The sequence below is a fragment of the Podarcis gaigeae genome (genome assembly GCF_964106915.1).
Source record: "Podarcis gaigeae genome assembly, chromosome: 1".
In the NCBI taxonomy this organism is placed as follows: Eukaryota; Metazoa; Chordata; class Lepidosauria; order Squamata; family Lacertidae; genus Podarcis; species Podarcis gaigeae.
In genome coordinates this window covers 33,071,916-33,095,827 of record NC_139678.1, presented here as the reverse complement: position 1 = coordinate 33,095,827, position 23,912 = coordinate 33,071,916, and the positions used below count along the sequence as shown (strand labels likewise).

General features: G+C 42.1%; 1 protein-coding gene and 2 long non-coding RNA genes across 6 annotated transcripts in view; 1 reads left to right on the top strand and 2 right to left on the bottom strand.

The window, feature by feature from the left end:
* The window catches only part of SLC25A21 (solute carrier family 25 member 21), a 281,862-nt gene that overhangs the window by 61,893 nt on the left and 196,057 nt on the right, over positions 1 to 23,912 (bottom strand). For 3 of the 4 annotated variants that reach the window (XM_083741770.1, XM_083741772.1, XM_083741769.1), the window contains exon 3: positions 22,037 to 22,120. The exons of the other annotated variant lie outside the window; for it this stretch is intronic. In XM_083741770.1, coding sequence (XP_083597896.1) covers positions 22,037 to 22,120 — 84 coding nt within the window. The remainder of the gene's footprint in view (positions 1 to 22,036; positions 22,121 to 23,912) is intronic. 4 annotated transcript variants of the gene reach the window in all.
* Positions 416 to 16,050, bottom strand: LOC310846154. The gene is made up of 2 exons (XR_014565165.1): positions 15,947 to 16,050; positions 416 to 721 (listed from the first exon to the last, which is right to left on the bottom strand). It is a non-coding gene; the product is annotated as an uncharacterized lncRNA (long non-coding RNA).
* On the top strand, positions 15,992 to 21,944 carry LOC310846076. Its single transcript, XR_014565120.1, has 3 exons — positions 15,992 to 16,099; positions 16,755 to 18,961; positions 21,625 to 21,944. It is a non-coding gene; the product is annotated as an uncharacterized lncRNA (long non-coding RNA).

Genomic DNA, 23,912 nt, shown 5'->3' with positions numbered 1-23,912 from the left:
AGGGCTGTGAGGGTGATGGGACTGAGACAAGGGCCTCCCCCAAAGATCTCAAAACCTGGGTAGGTTTTGAATAATGTTTCAATATTTTTATTTTGTTTTTAAGTTGTATTCATTCAACTTATTTTTATCATTGCTTGTTAGCCTCCCTGAGCCCAGCCTTGGCTGGGGAGGGCGGGGTATAAATAAAAAATGATGATGATGATGGAGTACAGTCTTTCAGATAGTTTGGACCTAAGCAACTAAATAAAAATAAATAAAATTAGTGGGAGTGCAAAAGTGCTTAACTTTGGCTGGACTGTGAGGTATACAATGCCATTAATTTTTTAAAAGAAAAATACTATGGGAAATAAATTATATACAGTATAAGAAGACCCAAACACAGCAATATCCACTATCGGTAACCATACTCTTTGAATCACAATTTCCTTGTCATTTATTTATTTTTTATCAAGCAAAGTCCTTTTGCCCCCACAGAAATCTATATATCGTTTCTATCTAAACCACGTTAGTGCAAACACAACATGGAACAAAACGTATATATAAAAAAGACCTTTCCATCTTCATTTGTTCAAAGAAAATTCTGGAGAAAACCTACATGATTGGCAAGGATCTCTGACTAATTGGATCCACATTTGGCTCAAAACAGGCTGTCACTATCTCTGCATTTAGATTAATAGCTAGCTGGTGATCAACCATGTCGATTTTCAAGTATCTCGTTCACCTGAGAGAGAGAGAGAGAGATGAGATATCAGAATTCTTCAAATGCTGCACTATTTACGTGAAGGAAATTGCAAACAGAAACATCATTTTGAGAATTTCAGCGAAGATGAAAGACGAGCAGATGTAGCAACCACCATAGCCAGGGGAGGGGGAACAACTTGAAGGTCTTGTGTGGAAGGAAATGAATTTCGGATTGGGAGAGGGGAGGAAATGACTGAAAACTGACCTTTTCCAAACCATAGCTCATTCCGTTAACTAGTGTACTAATTTGCACTTTTGGGGCTATATGCATGAAATGTCAGGGTTTAATTTTAAAGAGTGGGGGGAGAGTACCCTATTTTCTCATGTATAACACACACACACACCCCGTGTAGAAGACTACCCCTATTTTTGGGGACTCCAATTTAAGAAAATGGGGGGATATGGTCCAGAGTTGTTGAGCTTTTTGGGGGAAATGCCAAAAATCATTCACATGACTGAAATACGCTGACAATCGCACGTGTTGCCGCTCGCCACCAGCAACCAGCAATCACATGCCCAATTGCCGCAGCTGTTAAGTTGTGGGTGAACATATCAGACGACACAGCAATTCTTCAAACAGCTCTTGTTTATTCACAGGCCAGAACAGAACTGAACTGAAGGGTTCAGTCAGCCTGCTTATATAGAGCTCCGGTACAACGTAACTGTAACAATTTTCTAAAACTATTCAATCACTGAATGTCACTTTCGATCCCTTTTTTGCATAACTATCTACAGTATCCCCCTGCTTGCCCAGGGTGAGAACTTCAGTACATAACAGCAACGGTAGCCAATCCACGGCAGCCCTTGCCCCAGCCACCAATCACCCACCCTATTGCCACTGACAAGCTCCTGCTCGCAGCTGCAACCAATTGCCCGTCCCCCTTCCGCACTATCCGTGTATAAGACGACCCCCAATTTTTTACATTATTTCCAAGTAAAAAAACCTTGTCTTATACATGGAAAAGTACGGTATATAGAGAGTTGGATCCAGACTAGTGTTAGGTGCTGTTCCATTCACTTCAATGGAGGGGTGCGGGAGGGTGATAATATTCTTTGATTCAACCTTCCCCCCTGAAGATTCCTGCTCTGGAGAAGCCAAGCCAGCAAAGCATAAAAGACAATACCAGCAGAAGATGGGGCTGTAGGATGGATCAGTGAAGATGGTCTCTTCTCTACCCTCTGCTGGGTCTTGGTCTCCTCCATAAATGGAAGGAGACTTCAAGTCGTGGAATGACCACAACTGTTTTTTTGTGGTATGCAACTTAGCCAAAAAACCAGCTACTTTCCAAAGAAACCCTTTCATTTTGGATTTTCTATTCGTATGCATGTTTACTTGGAACAATGAAAACAAACCTGTGACCCTCTAGATGTTGTTATTCTACAACTCCCATCATCCTCTACTCTGGCTGAGCTGAGATCCATTAACAATTCATAAACTGATAGAATTACAAAGTTGGAAGTGACCCTAAGGGTCATCTAGTCCAACCCCTTCTGAAGGGGCCACATGTTCAGCACCCCTTAGATTAGGGGTAGGCAACCTAAGGCCCACCTTCTCAATCCAGCCCATGGACGGTCCGGGAATCAGCGTGTTTTTACATGAGTAGAATGTGTCCTTTTATTTAAAATGCATCTCTGGGTTATTTGTGGGGCATAGGAATTTGTTCATTTCCCCCCTCCAAAATATAGTCTGGACCCCCACATGGTCTGAGGGACAATGGACCGGCCCATGGCTGAAAAAGTTTGCTGACCCCTGCCTTAGATGCACCACTGAATTCAATGCTTCTTTCCTTGAGTTAGGTGTGTAATTGTTCTTCCTTATAGATTTCAACAATTGTTCTTCCTTATAGATTTCAACTTCTTTTTTTCCTGGGTTGGTACCTCCCCTGGATCTGAATGGATTTCATTTTATGTGGTGTAGTTTCAAACTGTTTTTATTATTTATAGTTGCTGTTTTTAATTGTTTTTATACACAAGTGTTTTTAATTGTGTGTGTGTATTGTAAAACACCTTGAGATGCCTTGTGGGAAGCAATTTGTAACTGAAATAAATAAATAATAGTGTTCAGTAATACTACTTTGTAGTATTAAAAAACTGAATAATATGTAATTATGGTATCTCCCTTCTCTTCCAAGTCCTTCTGCAGAATCATGTTTTTTCCAAAGGCTTCTCCACCACGCCTTGTTCCTTTCTCTTCTTTTTGCTTGAAACTTGAAGTTGTAATCTAGTCATGCATATGCTCCACTATGTTAAGGGGAGCTTTCAAGTAATTTATTCTGGATTAATTAGTCCAAAATGTTGCCATCTGGTTCAGTTTCCAGAATCATTAATATGGATTAGCGTTGTCACTGCACACTCCAGGACATGGTCACATAAATCAGGGAGAGCCCTACAAACTGCAGCAGCCACTTCAGAGGATGATGGCACCATTTTCCTTCCCTTCACTCCAGTGACACCGGCAATGTTGTCGTACTGGACAACAGTGCACCTAGCATCAAACACGTAGTGAGGTGTCCCATGCTGAATTTGCTGCATTCACAACTGACTTCTGGGCTGCCTGAATCAGCCCCAACTTGACATTGTAAGCTCACAGCAACTATGTTCTGGAAAAGCACTCTGAATGTTGACAGCACTGTAAAAATAACAAATAGAAATGGAAATCTAGGATGGTGATGTAATGCCATTACTGCAAGCAAAGAAGAAGAAAAGGCTTTAGTTTTAAAAATCTAAAAAAAAAATACTGATTAAACCTGATACAAAATAGGGTTTTCCCCCTGCAAACAGAACTAATTCTGTTAAACATAACTTTACACGCACATACATGTGGTATTATTTGAGCTACATAAAACATTGCCAAACGTCCTTCCACAACTTCAGGAGAAGTCAGTTCACCTTCAAATGCTTAGGTTGTTCCTCATCATTACATATTTGCTTTCCATAACCTAAAAGAAACAGCTAAGCTTTGCATTCAGAGAACATTTTACATTGTCTGCCAGGTATTTCCTGTGCACATCCCCATCTAAATCTCCTGGTTCTTGTAACTAATGTCTGTGAAGAAAATCCTGTCATAATTATAGTCCTGATTCACAAGCAACCATTTTCTTCAGAAAACTGGTTGAGCTGTGTTGACAATCACATTTTACACTGATTCTTTCCAGATGAAATGATACTTTTTCAAATAATGTAATAAAAATGTAAAGTCAGCTGTTTTAAAGACATAAAAGTGATTTATGAGACACGTACTGTGTTCAGTGTTGGGGGTTTTTTTTCTTGACACAATGGAAGTTTTCTTTTATGGGAGAAGTTAATTATTAACAGCAATCAAAACCACAAATTACAGAAAAATACATTGTTGCTCATTTTTAAAAGCAACACCACTACCGCGTTTGAAATGAATTCTGCATTGTATTATGTGTTTTTTTGTTTGAATGAAATTTGGTACACACTGAACCAGTTTATACGGGTGAATTTTCTGCCAAACTAGTTAACAGTTTCATCAGTTACATCATTGTTAGGTGTCAGAGTTATCACTTCCTAGAAATGAGACTGGGCACTGCACCCTCTGAGAGCTATTATTTGAGCTGTTTGCAGATCACACAAGTTAGAAATGCTTTGGCTTCCATTTGAGATGCTTTCTTTGTTCCCAACCCCAAGAGGCAGAAGACATGCATATTTTCCCCTTTCAAAATGAAAATGTAACGTCTGCGAAAACAGTTTGTACAACTAGAAATGTACAAAAAGGCAAATCCAGAAAATAGAGAAAACCCATAAATGGTGACACTGTTGCAACACTCCCAACCTTTTTGGTGGGGCTTAATCAGGAGAAGTTCTCAGTGGATCATCTGCCTAGAAGTCATAGTGCAGTATGATCGCAGAGTCTGCAAGTCCCCCCATTTTCCTCCAAGCTCCATTTATAAGTGCAATGATGGGGCCAAGAGGCAAACTATCAACTGCTCTCCCCTCCTGACTGATACCACATGGCTGGCCATGGGTCTAATACAGGCATAGGCAAACTCAGCCCTCCAGATGTTTTGGGACTACAACTCCCATCATCCCTAGCTAACAGGACCAGTGGTCAGGGATGATGGGAGTTATAGTCCCAAAACATCTGGAGGGTCGAATTCGCCTGTGCCTGGTCTAACACCATAATTCAAATGAAACTGGGCTGTGTGGCAATACTATAAAGGGACCCCTGACCATTAGGTCCAGTCGTGACCGACTCTGGGGTTGTGGCGCTAATCTCGCTTTATTGGCCAAGGGAGCCGGTGTACAGCTTCCGGGTCATGTGGCCAGCAGGACTAAGCCGCTTCTGGCGAACCAGAGCAGCGCACGGAAACGCCGTTTACCTTCTCGCCAGAGTGGTACCTATTTATCTACTTGCACTTTGACGTGCTTTCGAACTGCTAGGTTGGCAGGAGGCAATACTGTAGTCACCTGTGTTTTGTTAAGATACCCAGTAGCTCAAGCATGTCTCGAAGTCTCTCTTTTTTACTTGGAATGGAGACCCTACAAATTGATCCAGAGGCAAAAGGAGGGGAAAAAACCACGGATGCTTGAGGAATTTGATCTTTGCAGATTAACGTGAGGCTCAGAGCTTAGCTATCCATCAGATTTCGCACTTTTCCAAATAGCGATGTGGTTCTTGTCACTTTAAAAGTATCTACGTAGTATTTTGAGAGAAAGTGCACCTTTATATACATTCATAAGTACGTATTTATATACCAATATTGAAATGATTTTTACAAGTTGCAGATTAATGCAGAATTGCAATGGAATCATGGGCAAGAAGTTGTCAAAGTGGAATTATGGGCTAGGAGACATGGATTTGCTCATCCCTAGGGAACGCTGACATGTCAAAAGCATCATCTTGCTTGCTAAGATTTGGGTTTGTGATTTTTTAGAGAGCCCTGCCTGAACCCCAAGACAAAATATTTACACGCGTCCTGTGTATTATCTTACTTATTTAAATAATTTATATACAACAGTCTCTTAAGTGGTATACAAAGATACAATACAAAAAAAAATCAGTTAAAAGGATAAAATCAAACTTCCAGTAAAATGCCAGCTAGATTTTTTTAAAAAGGTTTCAATGGGCCCTGGAAGGTCAGCAGAGAGAGGGCCTCTCTGACCTTAACTGGCAGGGAGTTCCATAATATTGGACCAGGGCTAGATTTAGGTTTGATGAGGCCCTAAGCTACTGAAGGCAATGGAGCCCTTTATATGTCCAGCTGTCCTTTGTCAACAACAAATTGTCGCTGTTTTTTTTTGTTGAATATATGCTACATGGTAATTTATGGACCTAATAGGTATCTAAAACCATTTGCCACTGTTGCTGTATGTAGGTTTAATTTTATTTGTTTTTTATCTTATATTTTGGAAATGTACATCCAGTGGTTTTTTCCCCTTTAAATTTTGTGGGGGTCCCCAAGAGAGTGGGGCCCTAAGCTATAGCTTGTTTAGCTTATACGTAAATCTGGCACTGTAATGGACACATAATACTAAATCCATGGTTCCTGGTGGATACGAGGCATGCATATGCACCATGGGGAACCACTAACAGGGACTTCCCCCACCATCTCAGTGATTGGGCAGGTATAGGGCAATCTTTGAGGTATCATGGACCCAAACTGTTATGGGCCTTGTAAATTAATACAAGAAACCTGAATCTGGCCTGGTAGCATATGAGCAGCCAGTGTCAATTTTTGAGCATCCACTGGTAATGTTCTGTCTCCAACAGCCTAGCTGCAGTGTTTTGCTCCAGCTGGAGCCCTTGGACCAGTCCAAGAGCATCATCTGAAACCCCAGAGAGTGACTAACAGCCAGCGTAGAGCTGAGATATGCAGCCTATATTGGACTCCAGCTCCCTCCAGCACTAGCAGGCATGGCCAATTGTTGCTGGCCATGGGGTGTTTCTTCAGGGGTGAAGTCAAGCTGCTGCTTTAGCAGCACCCAAGTGACACCCTCCCCAGGGCATAATCCTGGGCAGTGCATGTGGAAGTCCTGGGCTGCCCCGACGACAAGACCCCTCTCTCAACCTCGCTAATGTGGTCCAGAGCAATATGTCTGGCACCAGCTCAGCTGCCGGAGTTGCTGGAAGGAAGCATACAAGGTAGCATTCAACCATCTTAGGGACTCCACTCAAGATTTGTGTAGGGTTTATTCCTTAGCATTTACTTCTTCTGAATATATCCTTCAAGACAGGGGAGGTTTAGAAACCTCCTTCTTCTAGATGGGCCACCTTCCCAGGTTGCCGAACCCCATCTGCTCCTCACTTCTCTCTACAGCATGAGCAGAAACTGTTTTCTTGACTGTTGGACCCACTAATGGTCTTGTCTACTCAATTCGCCAGAGCCTGTCTTCGCTTTCAAGTTGTAGTCCAACAACATCTGGAGGACAACAGGCTCCCCATCCCTGGAACAAGTAAAACACTGAGCTAGATGGATCAGTGGTCTGACTCAGTATAGGTCAATTTACTGTGCTCCTAACTATACATTAGGCTAAAATAAAATGATTTTAACCAAAGACCACCAAGGGAACTTAATGGCTGAGTAGAGACTTGAACCTGGGTATTAGGGGCTTTCCCATCTCCAGGCCTGCTACCTGATAGCCCTTTGCAACTGTGATGTCTAGACTGTGGAATGCTCTCCCCAGGGAGACCCAGATATGGCTACCATGCTGCTCACCTTTCATTAAGCAGCCAGAATGTGACATATTAAGTCTGCGTCTGGCCTGATTGATTTTATTTGCTGCTCCTGGAGATAGCAAATTGGGTGTTTAATTCCCACCCACCCCTTATGGCTCTTTCTTTTTATATACAGTATATATTAAAACTGGCTGTTCCCCACCAAGTTTGTAGGGCTTGCTGCCTTGAGTGTCTCCTACATAAAAGTGCAATATAAATGTTTTAATAAAATAATAAATAAAATAAACACAAGTGCAGCATCCTTTGGTTACAACCGTTTAGCCGAGAAAAGGAAACATCTTGGAGATTAGGTAGCTTTTCAAAAGAGGAAGATACCAAGCTAATACAAGGAGGGTAATTTGTGTACTTTGTAATGTAAGAGTCTGTTCACGGCAGGCTAAAGGCAATCTGGAGGGGGGGGGGAGAGTCTGTATGGAGAGAGAAGATGAACCAAATTAGGAACATATGTAGGAACGCCTCCCCTCCCCCTCCCACCATTGGATCATTGTTTAATTTAGCTAAGGAAAACAAATAAAAGTGGTTCACACATGCAGGCCAGACATTTCCCACCCACCATTCTTCCCAATATTTGTAGGTGCGACCCAACGTAGAAAAATGTGACGTGTAAATCACTGCGGCATGGATGCACTCTGCTGCAATTTCAAAAATCAGGTTGGCTCCAAAAAGTACAGCAGTGCAGATCAGTGCATCCAATGCAGTGATTGCGTACTGCTGGTTCACACAACACACTCATTTACATCATGCCCAAGGGTGGTCCGTATTAGGGAGCAGATGGAGAAAACAAGCAACCCATGTGCATATATAAATTGGCTTCTCTGAAATAACACCAACCTGGCACATTCGTATTCTTGTGTAGTCCAATTATATTTTATGTTATGCAAGGGCTACCCAATTTGAGGAGTGTAGGATTTTCCAGTTCTGTGCTTCTACTGCAGGTATTTTCAGAAGGCACATCTATGTATACCAAACCAACCTTGGAAAAGCAGGGTATCGGATTATAATTTTTTGTGTTATGCTAAGGTGGAGCTCCTTTTCTAAGAAGGACTATCTCACTACATCATTAATAGTCTACAGGCACCAGGTGAAGTTGTTTCTCTTTCAGAGACTTTTAAAGCACTTGCTAATTGAATACTGCTGCCACTGCTTTTAGTGAGTCTGCTACTTTAACTGGGTTGTTGTTGTTTTTTGTCACTGGGTTCATTTGGTTATAGTGATTTTGCTTTTTATTATGCACGACAGATGCTTTCCCCAACCTTGAAATGTTGCTTGTATGGCCAATGGACAAAGGTGATGGGAACTGTAATCTTATGAACATTTGGACAGCACCAGGTTGGGAAGGCTGCATTCAAGTTTTACAGTTTTAGTGGACCCAGAGGTCTACAGGCATGCCCTCTTCCCTTTCTGTAAGCTCAAGATTGAATGGAAATTGCTGGCTATGATCTGATAAACCCATTGGGTCTCATGCAAAGGTATGGGATACTATTTTATCTTTCCAAGTTGTAGCTCCTCACATAGTGTCCCAAACTCCCATATTTTGGGGAGAATGTGTTAGGCAGCATGGGAAGGATGCCATCAGAAAGAGAAGCTCAGACGTCCATCAGCATGGTCCTCCATGTTCAGAGGCACCAAGCCATGAATAGCAGGTGGAGAGATGAAGAACAGTGGAAGGCTCTTGATGTTACATCCTGTTCATAAGCTTCCTGGAGGCATGTGGTTAGCCCCTAATGGAGAGAAAAAGATGGAGGAGGTGGACCTTCGATCTGATCCAGCATGGATTCTCTTTTCTTTGTATGCTCTTTGGAAAGGAAGCATTACATGGTTTCTTGCACAATAGGTGAAAACAGACCATGGGTTGCATGTATCCAGTTGTGCCCTCTACTCACAGAAGGTTTTCAAATCCACCAGAAGCTTCCTTAAATGAGAGGAGGACAGGCTATTTTTGATGCTTCTCCCTCTTCTCTAAAACCCCACTTCTGCTCCAGCAGGTTGAGGGACCTTTTAGAGCAGTACAATAGGCGACATAACGGGGGCAGCAGGACACAGTGGAAATATGCTATCTGCTGGAGCAAAGAAAATTCCATGAGTGAAAGGACACTACAGTGGTACCTCTGGTTACGTACTTAATTCGTTCCAGAGGTCTGTTCTTAACCTGAAACTGTTCTTAACCTGAAGCACCACTTTAGCTAATGGGGCCTCCCGCTGCTGCTGGATCAAGCCAACTTTGCATAGCTTCCAAAACTTCAAGAACCTGTTTTTTTCAGAGTTGGGCTGGACTATAAGCAGTGAACAAGCTTCTTTCTTAGCCTTTAGAACTGCCACAATTCTTCAGAAACACCTAGCACAACATTTATTGGCAAAACTAGTTCATTAAAATTTTGATAATTAACTGGTTTTCCATTGTTATGTAAAATGGTATGGAGAAAAAAGACTAATACACGTATGCATTCTTCTGCCGCTCAGTTTATTCATTCTTATCTGTTCAGTTTCTAAATCATTAACAAAAGAAGGCATTGAAGTTTGCAGTTATAAGTACATCTATGATTCAGATTATTATTTATAGCATCTGAACATGCTAAAAGGATTTTCTTCAGTCAAATTTATCCTCAGTTTCAAGCTTTTACTACAATAAACATCAGATTATGTTTATGTTGGCCATAAACCTGTCGGTCCTCAATAAACAGATATACTCCGGTGACTCAAGCTCTGCTGTCCAAAGGACTGTCAAAATGTACACCAACTCTTAAATTAAACCCTGCTAGCACAGAGAGATTCAGTTGCAAAAGTCTAATTTGAGACAACCCAACAAAAAGCTCACCCTAGCAGATAAGGACGGATATTATATCACAGGCAAAGATTGGAAAGTTGCACAGGAATTTCACAAAGGATCTGATCTGCTTCTCCTTAACGGAAAGCTAATGTGACCTTTAATACTCTCTTAGACAGAGCCTGACTCTAGCGAGTCTCAATTAAATTTTATGTTTTGTGGCTCCCGTTTGCTTGTAATACATGAACAAAGTTCAATGGATGACTCCTACTTTGAAGATTTTAATTCCCTATTGGGACAATTTATTTCTACCTAGACAGCTCCTCAGAGATTGTGTCTTTGTACTGCCCAGCATATGCTGAGGATGGAAAGATCCTTAGAAGACACTGGGAAATGTGTCACCTAAGTTCTCCATGCTTATTTCATATTTCGGTTATGGAATCTTCTAAAAACTTTATTTATTACTAGCATTTCTGTCATTCCTTTCTATCATAGATAACCCAGGCAGGTAACAATAATACAGTCATACCTCGGGATGAATACGCTTCAGCTTAAATATTTTCGGGTTGCACTCCATGGCAACCCGGAAGTAACGAAGTGCGTTACTTCCAGGTTTCGCCGCTCGCACATACACAGACGCTCAAAAAGACGTCACGTGCATGTGAGGAAGCGGCGAAACGCGACCCACGCACGCACAGATGTGCATTTGTTTCTTACGTTCGCTTCAGGGTGAGAACGGGGCTCTGGAATGGATCCCGTTCGCATCCAGAGGTACCACTGTACAGCAGAACAGGAATAGGGAATCTTTGCCCTTGCTGAACTATAACTCTCACCAGCCCTAGAAAGCATGGTCAACAGCAAGGGGTGATGGAATTTGTAGTTCAGCTACATGTTGTCAGAGACCGTGCTGAGGAAGGCTGCACTGAGGAAGAATGGTTGGAGCCTCCCCAGTGGTGGAGCTTCATGCTCTGGCGGGGGGTGGGATGGAAAGCAGGCGGGGGCATGGCTGGCGCAAGTCCCGAGGGACGTGGCACGCCACCCGCAGGGGCATGGCACATGTCCTGGGGCCATGGCGTACCGCCTGCGGGGGTGTGGCACCCAGCGTGCGGGGGGGAGCCATGATGGCACCCTGCTGGCATCATGCCACCAGGGGAGGTGTGCCCCCCCCAGCACCCCTCTTCCTCCGCCAGTGAGCCTCCCCCTCCCCCTGCTCCTGATCCGGATCCTGAAACTTCCTAGGAGCAGGAGGATAGTATACTGTAGATTTCAAACAGTGGTTTGCAGAGGGACATAGTTCAGAAGGCAGTAGCTGGGAAATACTGGATGGGGAACAGCTAGGAGAAGAAGCACTAGGAGAGAGAGAGAGTTAACAGATTCACTGTCTCTGGAAAGCATTCATCTGCTCAGCCCAAGGTCAAGAAGAGCTGATAAGGTGGCAGCACAGAAAGCACAGTGGTTATGCACTCAGGTCACAAGACTCGGTAGTGATGTGGGTGACTAGGGAGGAATTGGATGGAACCCTTAATTAGGAGCACCATCATTCCTAGGAAATGGATTCTTTGTTCTCTCGCTGTGAACATTAAAGTTTCTAACTGGTAAGAATTCTCCTTTTGCCCTGTTCTGCTTATCTACTGCCAAATGGGAGAGGAAGCCAATTCCCTGAAGTCTGACACATATAGAGGATGAATGGTTCCCTACACCTGCAATAGAACATCAAATGGTTTAAAAATAAAAGCCATGAGCGCAATCCGAGATTGCATGATGAACTTCTGTTTGCTCTTCCACAAGCCTCCAGCCCTCCAGATCAGATTTTAAGAGTGTGTGTGTGAGTTAAGAGTTAAGATTTTAAGAGTGTGTGGGTGTGGGGGAAGAAAGGAAGGCTAAATCATGTTTTGCAAGTGGAAGGCCATTCTATTCACTATGGGTAGCACTGGATACAAACCTCCAGTCATTCTTATCCAGGATCCAAAGGGGTGCACACACAACTTCCACATACAAAACCCAAGCATTTCCACCCCCCACCCCCAATGCAAACCCTTCAGAACTCTTTAAAACTCCTCTGACCTAATTACAAAAATTGTGACCCTATCACAATTTTTGTGATTAGGGATGAGGGGCAGACAAAGGAAAACCCAGGGAAAACATCATGAATGCAAAATGCAGTATTTAATAATCTGCAGCTCTTACACCTAATCTCTTACTGCCTTGGAAATTTGGGGGAGCTAAAAGAACTAGTGGGATGGGGTATAATTTTCTGCAAAGCTAAACTGGTGGCAGGAGAGTGCATAGGATTGCCAGACCACAATCGGAGGTGCTTTCAGACTGTGGTTATTTTTGGATGGCATTCAATCACACACTTGCCAACTCAGATTGTGCAATTATTATTGTTGGTTGGGAGGTCTTCAACAACACATCACTTCCCTCCCCAGAAATGGACTTTTCGTGATTATGGCAAGCGTTGTGAAAATGCACTGGAAAGTGTGAGATAGCACTTGCTTTGATGCGACGGTCATCTAACCTCTTCACAATCATACCAGGTTGAATGCTAATTAAACTGTCTAATCTCCCTGCAAACAAATCAGGTTGAATACTCAGTAAACAGATCATCCAGAAGCACTTCTGTAGAGCATCAATACACCCTTTGTTGTTGTTTAGTCGTTTAGTTGTGTCCGACTCTTCGTGACCCCATGGTCCAGAGCACGCCAGGCACTGCTGTCTTCCACTGCCTCCCGCAGTTTGGTCAAACTCATGCTGGTAGCTTCGAGAATACTATCCAACCATCTCATCCTCTGTCGTCCCCTTCTCCTTGTGCCCTCCATCTTTCCCAACATCAGGGTCTTTTCCAGGGAGTCTTCTCTTCTCATGAGGTGGCCAAAGTATTGGAGCCTCAGCTTCACGATCTGGCCTTCCAGTGAACACTCAGGGCTGATTTCTTTAAGAATGGATAGGTTTGATCTTCTTGCAGTCCATGGGACTCTCAAGAGTCTCCTCCAGCACCATAATTCAAAAGCATCAATTCTTCGGCAATCAGCCTTCTTCTTTATGGTCCAGCTCTCACTTCCATACATCACTACTGGGAAAACCATGGCTTTAAATATACAGACCTTTGCTGAAAGGTGGGGTAGCCATTGCTTCTACCATTCCACTCTTCCTCCTAAACCTTTTGTCCCCTCTCTCAATAGATGCTGAACAAAAGTCCTGCTTCTTCCAATAGATAGGAATGGGATGTTGGTATGAATAGATCATGGGAGAAGCAAGGTGAGAGAAGCCCTAGCTAGGCTCCACCAACAATTGCTGCTCCAGAGTGTTGACAGTCCCATGGATGGTTCCAAATGCCTGTCCTGACCATCGGAAAGTATGTGTTTTCTCTCTCTCTCTTTCCAGCCGTGTGAAATCTAACATACTCTCCTAGAAGAAAAATCCTGATGCCAGATGTAACCTTGTTTCGGAAAACTTTAAAAGTGACAATGCCTGGAAAAAGGGCAATCTCAGAGCTGATTAGGATACCATTTTAATTCCAGCGCAGAGATACGAAAGACAAAAAACACACACAGTATGTTGTCAGCATAAATGAATGTGCATGCACTCAAATTTACATTTTTCTCAGCAACGTGCTGCTCCCTTTTCTTCTGAGATAAGTTTAAGGATACATCCCCCAATGTGCGCATTGTAGTGTTTTCTCATCCAGGAAAGAATGTGGTGGGTGTTACTGCAGGAGGTTCTGTGTGCATGCATGTGTATGCTCTGCTTGAATTGTTCAGCTGTGCATGAGACTGTTGGCATGGTAAAACACGACTTATGGGTCAGATATGCGCCCCCAAATTTCTTAATCCCGCTTATTAACCTTCAGTTTCTGAACAGACACAGGTGGTTCTCCCTCCCCCCTCCAAAGAAATTGTGAAAATAATAGTATATTTCCTCTAAAGATCTGTGGGCTTCAATTACTCTGCGAATAGGTTTTTAGTTGTTTCTTGGCTAAAGGAAGGAAAACAATTGCTAATTTAAAAAATCTGGCAGCATTTACAATTATTTTGGAAACAAAAGTTAATGAAATTAGGCAAATGAAATGATTAACATTAAAAGAGCAAGAGAGAAGGCGCATGCCACAGAACTCCCCCCCCTCCCAATTATATTTTGTTAGCTCTAGGAACACATGCTGCATTTGAGCAACTGTGATGTGCTATTTGTTATTGTTTAGTCCTTTAGTCGTGTCCGACTCTTCATGACCCCATGGACCAGAGCACGCCAGGCACTCCTGTCTTCCACTGCCTCCCACAGTTTGGTCAAACTCATGCTGGTAGCTTCGAGAACACTGTCCAACCATCTCGTCCTCTGTCATCCCCTTCTCCTTGTGCCCTCCATCTTTCCCAACATCAGGGTCTTTTCCAGGGAGTCTTCTCTTCTCATGAGGTGGCCAAGGTATTGGAGCCTCAGCTTCAGGATCTGTCCTTCCAGTGAGCACTCTGATTTCCTTCAGAATGTATAGGTTTGATCTTCTTGCAGTCCCATCTTAATGATATTTTTGGCCACAGCAGAGGAGAGCATGGGATGGGAAGGAGACAAGGAGTGTTGTCCTAGAAAATATAGCTCAGTTAGTAGAGCACGAGCCTCTTAATCTCAGGGTCATAAGTTTGAGCCCCACATTGGGCAAAAGATTTCTGCATTGTGGGGGTTGGACTAGATGACCCTCGGGGTCCCTTCCAACTTCACAATTCTGTGATTCTATGATTTCAAAATGCCACAGGCTCACTGGAATTAGAGCCTTTGAAATAGGGCGATGTGGAAATCAAAAAGGCATAAAATAAATCTGGTCTTTTTCTTTTAGAAAAAACAACAAACCATGAAAGCAAGAAAAAGGAAAAAAAGCCAAATGAGTTCTGAAATCTCAAAGGGCTGCAAATAATGATAGTTTATATTTTATTTATGCACACGGCTTCATTTTTATGAGACAGGTCAGATGGGAAGTACTGTCAACATGGTATTTATCAGCTAGAGGAGGAGAAAAAACTGCAGCTGCATGTTCCTGGCATCTGATCAAGGCTTGATGACCACATATTTCAACATACCTTTCAATTACGAACATGGCAGAAAGACCATTTGCTACACAAAAAGAAAATCCCGCAGTTCAGAGCCATAGCCTATTAAGTTTGCTTGATTGCTGAAGCTGGCAATTTCTACAATTGCCGCAACAGGGCGACAAAATCAGGCCAAGATAACATATGGCTTAATGGTTATTTACAAATAATAATAATAATAATAATAATAATAATAATAATAATAATATCAGCCCAGAGCATAGGGACCCCAGCTGGCCTTCCAAATCCTATATATATCCCCTGATATTGGTTTTTAACTGTTAACTAAGTACTGCCAAGAAGAGCTTGACCATATAATCTTATGGCTGATTTTATAGAAAGGGACTCAAACTTCTAGTCCAATCTTGCGGTTGTTAGTGTCTTTCTTTAATCCTTTCCGGTCCAATATGGTTTAAAAACAAATGTGCATAATGAACATATGTAAATGATTAATGATTGTTTCCACTCTCTTCAGGAAAGGGTTATCTTCATGCTTAACTCCATAATCAGTTATTCTGAGCCATTAAGATGGCTTCCTTCTCCAAAGCAATCATAGACCTCAAATATAAAATCCAGGAAAGCAGGAATATTAATTCCTGCACCATCTGCTCATACAGCCAGACCAAGGAATTGGGAATCATTTCCTGTGGCCACATCTCGACATACCTGCATCCACTAGTGATCCTTCTGAACCAGTTGCTTGGCAGGAATTGCACCCTGAGGAAGCTTCCTTCTTTGTAGGTCTACTTTACAAATGCTCGCTAGGCAAAAAATCACTTATCCGAACACAAGGAATGGGTATCCAAACCTTGCTATAAGGTAAAAGGTAAAGGGACCCCTGACCATTAGGTCCAGTCGTGATCGACTCTGGGGTTGCGGCGCTCATCTCACTTAATTGGCCAAGGGAGCCGGCGTACAGCTTCCGGGTCATGTGGCCAGTATGACTAAGCCACTTCTGGTGAACCAGAACAGCGCACGGAAACGCCGTTTACCTTCCCGCCGGAGGGGTACCTATTTATCTACTTGCCCTTTGACGTGCTTTCGAACTGCTAGGTTGGCAGGAGCAGGGACTGAGCAACGGGAGCTTAACCCGTCATGGGGATTCGAACAGCCGAGCTTCTGATCAGCAAGTCCTGGGCTCTGTGGTTTAACCCACAGCGCCACCCGCATCCCTTAAACTTTGCTATACGCAGCGCAAATTCAGATATTCCAACAGAGGGCGTTTAATTGATCTGCCTGTGGTTGAAGGTAGCACAACTATGAACCTTCTCTGCTGGGCTTCTGAGCTCTGTCATCTTCCTGGGTAATTTTCAGTTCTATGATCCCATTAATTAGGAACCTCTCAAAGAGACAAACCCTATGTTTAATGGTTCCTTTTACGCTATTTCAACACAACTTGTGAATGTTTATTCAACCAAAATGTTTTTATTTTTAACAACTGCTGCTTCACTTGGCTTTCTTTTCTCCTGCAAAGCAGGTGCATGCCTGGTTAATATAGCTGGTGCACGCCACATCCATGACCTTTTTGTGCCTCCGTCAAGCCACCTGGAAAAACTGGGTAATGTTTTTGCATTTTAAGTGTCTGGTTAATTAGCATCCACATGCAGTAAAGTCTGGCTAAAAGGGGCTAATGTCAAAGGAAACCTATCTGCCAGTGGGGTTGGGGAAGGAAAGTCCTGTAGAGACTGGTCATGAGAGTTCTCGTTCTTTGTAGTGGTCAGAGTTTCCTGGCCTAATTGCATTTTTCCAAGAAACAAAAATGTTGATCTTTCTCTTAACTGGCTTAGAGTTGCTTTTACTTTACATTTTGTACTTGGGCACAGATAGCCAAATAAAATATCATATGCATAATAAGTCAGTTTTGAAGTGCACACCTGTGTAGAAAAGACTACTTTTTCTCTTTAAAACATGCACAAAGGTCACATGGGAAAGGATTGGAAGTACTTTAAAACAAACTCTTTATTTTTAGAGGGGGTTTTGGCTACATTTTAAAATTTAAAAAAATAACACAATCCCTCTTACGTGGCATGCAGTTTAGAACAACAGAGTATATAAATTAACAAATAAACATCAAGGAAAGAAGAAGCAATTGCTGCAAATATACATGTTTCTAAGCATCCTTGTACATTAGTGAAAAAGTAACTTAAGATGTTGCACCAAATCTTTTCCTGGGAAGCTGAAACAGTCTTTAGAACAGGGATGGGAAATCTGTGGTCCTCCAGGTGTTGTTGGACTACAACTCCCATCATCCCTGACTACTTGGGGCTGATGGGAACTGGATTCAAACAACATCTAGAGGGCCACAGACTCCTGTGGAAAAAAAGCAAAACCACAGAATAAAAGTTTGTTTCATATCATAAAATTTATTCTTTGTCCATTTAGCGATTAAGAAACTTCTGTGTACTTTGAATGATGCTGCCCCCAATCTGTGTTCTGTTTATTTCTTGGCCTATCTTATCTAATTGTTCAAATAACTGTCAACATTTCAAGAGGAAGTTGTTTTGAAGTGAGCCAATGTTACGTTTTGCAACTGAAACTGAAAAAAGGCAAAGATCAGGATTTTACACTGACTGCTATAGACTTAATGCTTTATTAACATTTTTATACCTGACTAACATAGTCAAAGGCAAGCCCACACAATTATTTCCTCTTTTTAAAAACTATGCTAAATAGATGTGAGAGGAAAAACATTATTTTAATTTATTAAAGCAAGAGATTGTAGAGTACCACTGAACACAAACCAACAGTTCTAGGAACCAAGCCAGTGATGTTTTCAAGCCTTGGGAGAAGGAAGCCATGGAAACTCAGAGTTTGCCTAACCAAATTCTACCCTAGAAACTTCATAATCCAAACTCTGGAAGAAGAAAAGACTATGACAGAGTCTAGTGGCCAACTCCATTAACTATGAACCTCCAAATGTGGTTCATAGTGGAACTTTACTGTCCTATGTCTCTTTGACTGCTGTAGCTTGTGGTGAGATTTTTGAGACGAAAATCCTCTCAGGTGCCTCAGTTGTTTAAAGCAAATGCTGTTATAAAATATTCAGATATGACAAGCAAATATGGCAGCCAAACATAAAATAATCTGAGGCTTATTTAAATTGTCATCACAAGTTCCCTAAAGAAGAAGGTTTAAACCTATTTCCTAATTGCTCCCAATACGTTTTCCAAACAGGTTTCCCTATAGCATAAATTCCACATGTTGAAGCCATCCTGCTCCTCACAGCCTCATAACCGACTGAATTCAAATTTCATGTTGGATTTTATGGTGGCAGTATTAATGAAAATAAACAGCCTCATGATGAGAACACAGCTTGCAACTAGTAAGGTGTAGCCTTAAATTGAATTGTTCAAAAAGCAGCGCTTATATTACAGCTCACAATGTCTCTTAAAGTAACCTTCTTTAGCAAGCATTTGAAAGAAAGCACACAAGGGCTGCCCTCTTTCCCTCGACTGAGAGCACCAAGATTTGAAAAAGAAAACAAAATTCTTCATGCTTTCTTCTTGTCAACACTACGACCTGCCTGTGGCTGAGTCTCAGATTCCTAATCAGCTCTCACTCAGCCTAACACCAGTACAAAAGTTTTCACTTATTGTTTGGCAGCAGCTAAGCTCACCAAAGGGTCTGAAATGAGTAAGAAAGTGCTCACCAGAAAAAGCCGATGTCTGCTGCGTTAAAAGAGTAAGTGTTACATTCACTAATCTTTGGTGTTGACAGAGAAAAGTCTAGGAGCAGATGCTTTTCAAAAGGTTATTGTCCTCTTATTCCATACTAAGATTTAGCAAGTTATTTTTATATTGTTTTAAGAGACTGCCTGTTATTACCAATGTGAAAAATAGCTTACCCGAAGTCATTTTTCAAGCCAACAAATCATGGTGGTAAGAGGAATATTTCATGACCTGGAGGTATGTTTGAAAATGATAGAGGTTATGAAACAATCTTATAAATATCTCTGAAACAAGGTTGTAATATGGTGCACATTCAGGCCCTGATTGATGTGTGACTGGCCTACTGTACCTGTGCAAGTGTTCATCACAAAAATGTCATGTCCAAATGCCGATATGAACCTATACATGACTGGGAGTGGCCACTGAGACCATATAACAATGGTCCTGAAAGACCTACATTGGCTCCCACCGATACGTTTCCAAACACAATTCAAAGCGTTGGTGTTGACCTTTAAAGCATTAAATGGCCTTGGCTCAGTATACCTGAAGGAGTGTCTCCATCCCCATTGTTCAACCTGGACACTGAGTTCCAGCTCCGAGGGCCTTCTGGCAGTTCCCTCACTGCGAGAAATGAGGTTACAGGGAACCAAGCAGAGGGCTTTCTCAGTAGTGGCACCTACCCTGTGGAACGCCCTCCCATCAGATGTCAAGGGAATAAACAACTATCTGATTTTTATAAGACATCTGAAGGCAACCCTGTTTAGAGAAGTTTTTAATGTTTGATGTTCTATCGTGTTTTTAATATTCTGTTGGGAGCTGCCCAGAGTGGCTGGGGAAACCCAGTCAGATGGGCAGAGTATTATTATTATTATTATTATTATTATTATTATTATTATTATTACATTGGCATGCCAGCAATAACAAACAAATGAAGCTTGCTTATACCAAGTCACATCATTGGTCCATCTAGCTCAATATTGTCTACCCTGCCTGGGGTTCTCAAGGGTTCCGGACATGAAACACTTCTAGCTCTACTTGTAGGTGATGGGGATCGAACCTGAGATCCTCTGTTTGCAACGCAGATGCTCTGCCAGTGACCTATGTGAGAATGCCGGTGATGTACAAATGCTACTTGTGTAAAAATAACACAAATAGAAAGTGCATTCATATGTTACAGGACATGCATGGAACATTTACACAGGTAAGTACTTTTCCTGTGGTCCATATCCCATACAAATTGGGTCTCAGTGTGACAAACTACTTATTTCTTTAGGAGCTGGTTAGACAACTGCAGTACCAACCCCTCACAAACACACACTTTCTTGTTAAGCCTATAAACACTACAAGCAGGTTCAGATGAAACAGGAATCTCTAGTTTTCCAGTACAATAACCCAGAACAAGAAGCAGAATTCTGCGCACCCCATACTCTCTTCCATTTACATGCAAGCAAGGTGGAAATGGAAAACTTTCCACCTTTAAATGGACCAATGTTGCCCATCATATCAGAAACTTAGGAACTGTGGTTTGTTCCCATTTGTTCTCACAAGCCACTGTTCACCGAGGTTGGCTGTCACATGGCTCATTTGAAATTGAAAGAAGAAGCTTTCCTTCTTTTACCTGAGGGCATGAAAGGGGAGGAGAAGGAATTGCAATGCATGAAAGTCTAAGCTACAGCATTCTCGATAAATGGCTACTTAAACACCCACAGTGAAGGAGAGTCCACCAGCGTCCTAGATCATTGGTTCCATTGTGAAACTGATCCTTCTTGCTAAAGGTTTTGTCTAATGATACCATGGTACTTTTTCCAGTCTCAGGAAATAATGTTTTGATAGTCCAAAGGATGTGCTGCTAATTGCCTGGAAGCAGTCACTATTGCTCCTGGACATGAAGGAAAATGGCTCGGAACTAAGTCTAAATGTTAGGGAACATTTTTTAAAGGGACAGGTTATTTTTTTATTTTTAAGCAGACCTAATATAAATGTGTTAAAGAAAACATGTCTTCTATGTAAAGTAAATGAAACAAAACTTTATCATTATCTTTCTTGCACTAAAACTAAAAAAAAAAAGGTTTTTATGTTTCCTACCTACCATACACCAGCTTTCCCATTGTGTCAGCATTACCTCATGCACCTGTGCTGCATAAAACTTGCCATTCAATAACAGTTAATGAAATAAGATCAGTTTCGTAGTTACTTAGGAAATATTCTAAACACTTCAACCCCAGTCACATAAAAACTGAGACACATGCTAAATTTGACATTCCAGGAGTTACATACTCAGCTGGTGAAGAAAAACACTAATTGACACAAAAGGGCCTAGTATTGTTTTTCCACCATGCTGCAAATTCACAGATCACCCAACATTAACAAGAGGTTCTAGCCATTGGTGGTTTTGCCTTAGCAGAAAACACTTCAGCTTGGTCAAGTCAGGGTACCTGATCTTTCCAGATCCCCAAACACTCTTAAGCCCACTTCCTAACCCAAAAGCTGCCTCTAAGGACGATGATGTTTGTTTGTCACAGCACTGAATGGAAGATGGCAGGATCCCCAAGCTCAGTGGAGAGTTGGCTTCAAGCACTAGGCCTGTAGGCAGACCAACTCTGCATTACAAAAATGTCTGCAAACATGACATGAGGGCTGGCAACATTAACCCCTCTATGTGGGAATCCCTTGCAGACGACCGCAATGCCTAGAGACAGGTCGTATATCCACAACAGTGATCAGAGGAGGAATGACTACTGGGAGAAGCTCGGAAAGAAGAAATACCATGTGGCAGCAAAACCAGACACCTTCGTCTTCCTTCTTGGTCTCTACAGCCACAGCTGACGCTGTAACCCTCCAAAGGTTTGACTTTACCCTCGAAGGTGGACTCTTCCATTGTCTTGCGAGATGGATGGATTCCACCATAAACTTGTTATTTATTGTTTAGATGTATATTTTGTTTGTATCATAATTTTGATATTATCCGTTACTCTGAGTTTCCTTTCAAAGGTTACAAATATTGCATGAAACGAAACAATTATATTAAAATAAGTTATTGTTTTTAAAACTTTTTTTAACTGAGATCAAAACAATTGTTTGTCCTTACCCTTCTGTCCGGAATATGGTCCTAAAGCTGTCTCCCAGGCTCTTGTATCTGGTTGGATCAGTGTTTCCTCTTTGAATTTGGAACCTATAAAAAGCAGTCCATGATAGGACAAAAGCAATAGAAGGTTTTAAAAAGACAAATTTGACTTCAAAGATTCCACCCATACTCTTCTTCAACATTCTCATATGTAACTATTTTTTATTTACACCAGCTTTTAAACTGGCAGAGTTTTTGGAAATAACCATTATTCCCATCGTGCAGAATGGAGGAACTGTGAAACCATTCATGTTTCTTGTCACTCTGATCACATGATATCCCTTTTTAAATCCCCACATGGGCTTCCTGTCCAGTCTTGGATCCAACACAAACCGATTGTCCTTACCTTCAAAGCCCCCCATAATTTTGTAGCACCCCATATCTTTCCTAGTGTTATCTATTGATAAACTGATAAATCTCTGTGTCTGTCACTCTTCCAACTCCACTACTCTCAGCCATCTAAAGGTCTGCTCCCTCAGATGATTCTGCTCTTCATTCTTTGCTGTCCTATAACACTTGAAAATGCCTCACAGAACATCTATATGCTTTCTTCAAATTGCTTTAAAAGACCCACCTTTTTCATGAAGCCTTTGGGATAATGCTCTAATGAGAGTCTAATCAACTCTGGTAATGCTTCTCACTTGTCTGGATGGAGAACCAAGAGTGGTATGTGTGAGTTTAGAAATTAGCCTATGGGAAGCGGGTGGTGCTGTGGTCTAAACCATTGAGCCTCTTGGGCTTGCTGATCGGAAGGTCGGTGGTTTGAATCCACATGACGGGGTGAGCTCCCATTTCTCTGTCCCACTTTCTGCCAACCTAGCAGTTTGAAAGCACGCCACTGCAAGTGGTGGGAAGGTAAACGGTTTTTCTGTGCACTCTGGTTTCCGTCACGGTCTTCTGTTGTGCCAGAAGCGATTTAGTCATGCTGGCCACATGACCCGGAAAGCTGTCTATGGACAAACGCTGGCTCCCTCAGCCTGAAGCGAGATGAGCGCAGCAATCCCATAGTAGCCTTTGTCTGGACTTAACCGTCCAGGGGTCCTTTACCTTTAACCTTAGAAATTAGCCTATTCTACAAATGTTAAATTTATGTTTCTTGCTCTACCCAATTTTGCCTCTGGCCCCACTAATCAGTGGAATGTGGACCACAGAAGGTTGCTCTATAATAATAATAATAATAATAATAATAATAATAATAATAATAATATCTTTATTGTCATTGCCCCCTCTCGGGGACAACGAAATTACTTGGCTGCTCCATCCACCCAGGTAGGGCACTCCACACAAAATCAAAACAACTATAAAAACACTAATTAAAACAATACAGTATAATACAGCAAGGAAGATTAGATGACTTTCAAAGTCCAGGCTTCCCGTTCAGGGCCGAGATCGCTCTGGAGAAGAAGCTGTTCTTAAGACGGCTCGTTCTTGTCTTCATCGTCCTGTATCTCCGTCCCGACGGCAGGAGATCGAAGAGACAGTGACCAGGATGCGATGGATCTTTTACTATGTCCAGTGCCTTCCTATGACACCTTGTGGCATAAATCTGCTCTAAGGTGGAGAGTGGGCAGCCAACAATGCTCTCTGCTGCCTTAACAACTCTGCACAACCCCATCCTGTCCTGGGTAGTACAGCTTCTGTACCACACACATAAGCCATAAGTGAGCACGCTCTCAATGGCACAGTGATAGAAGGCAAGCAGCAGTTTCTGCGGAAGATGGTTTTTCCTTAGAATTCTCAAAAAGTACAGTCTCTGCTGCGCCTTCTTCACAAGCCCCCTTGTGTTGACACTCCAGGACAGATCCTCTTGTAATTCAATGCCCAAAAATCTGAACATTGT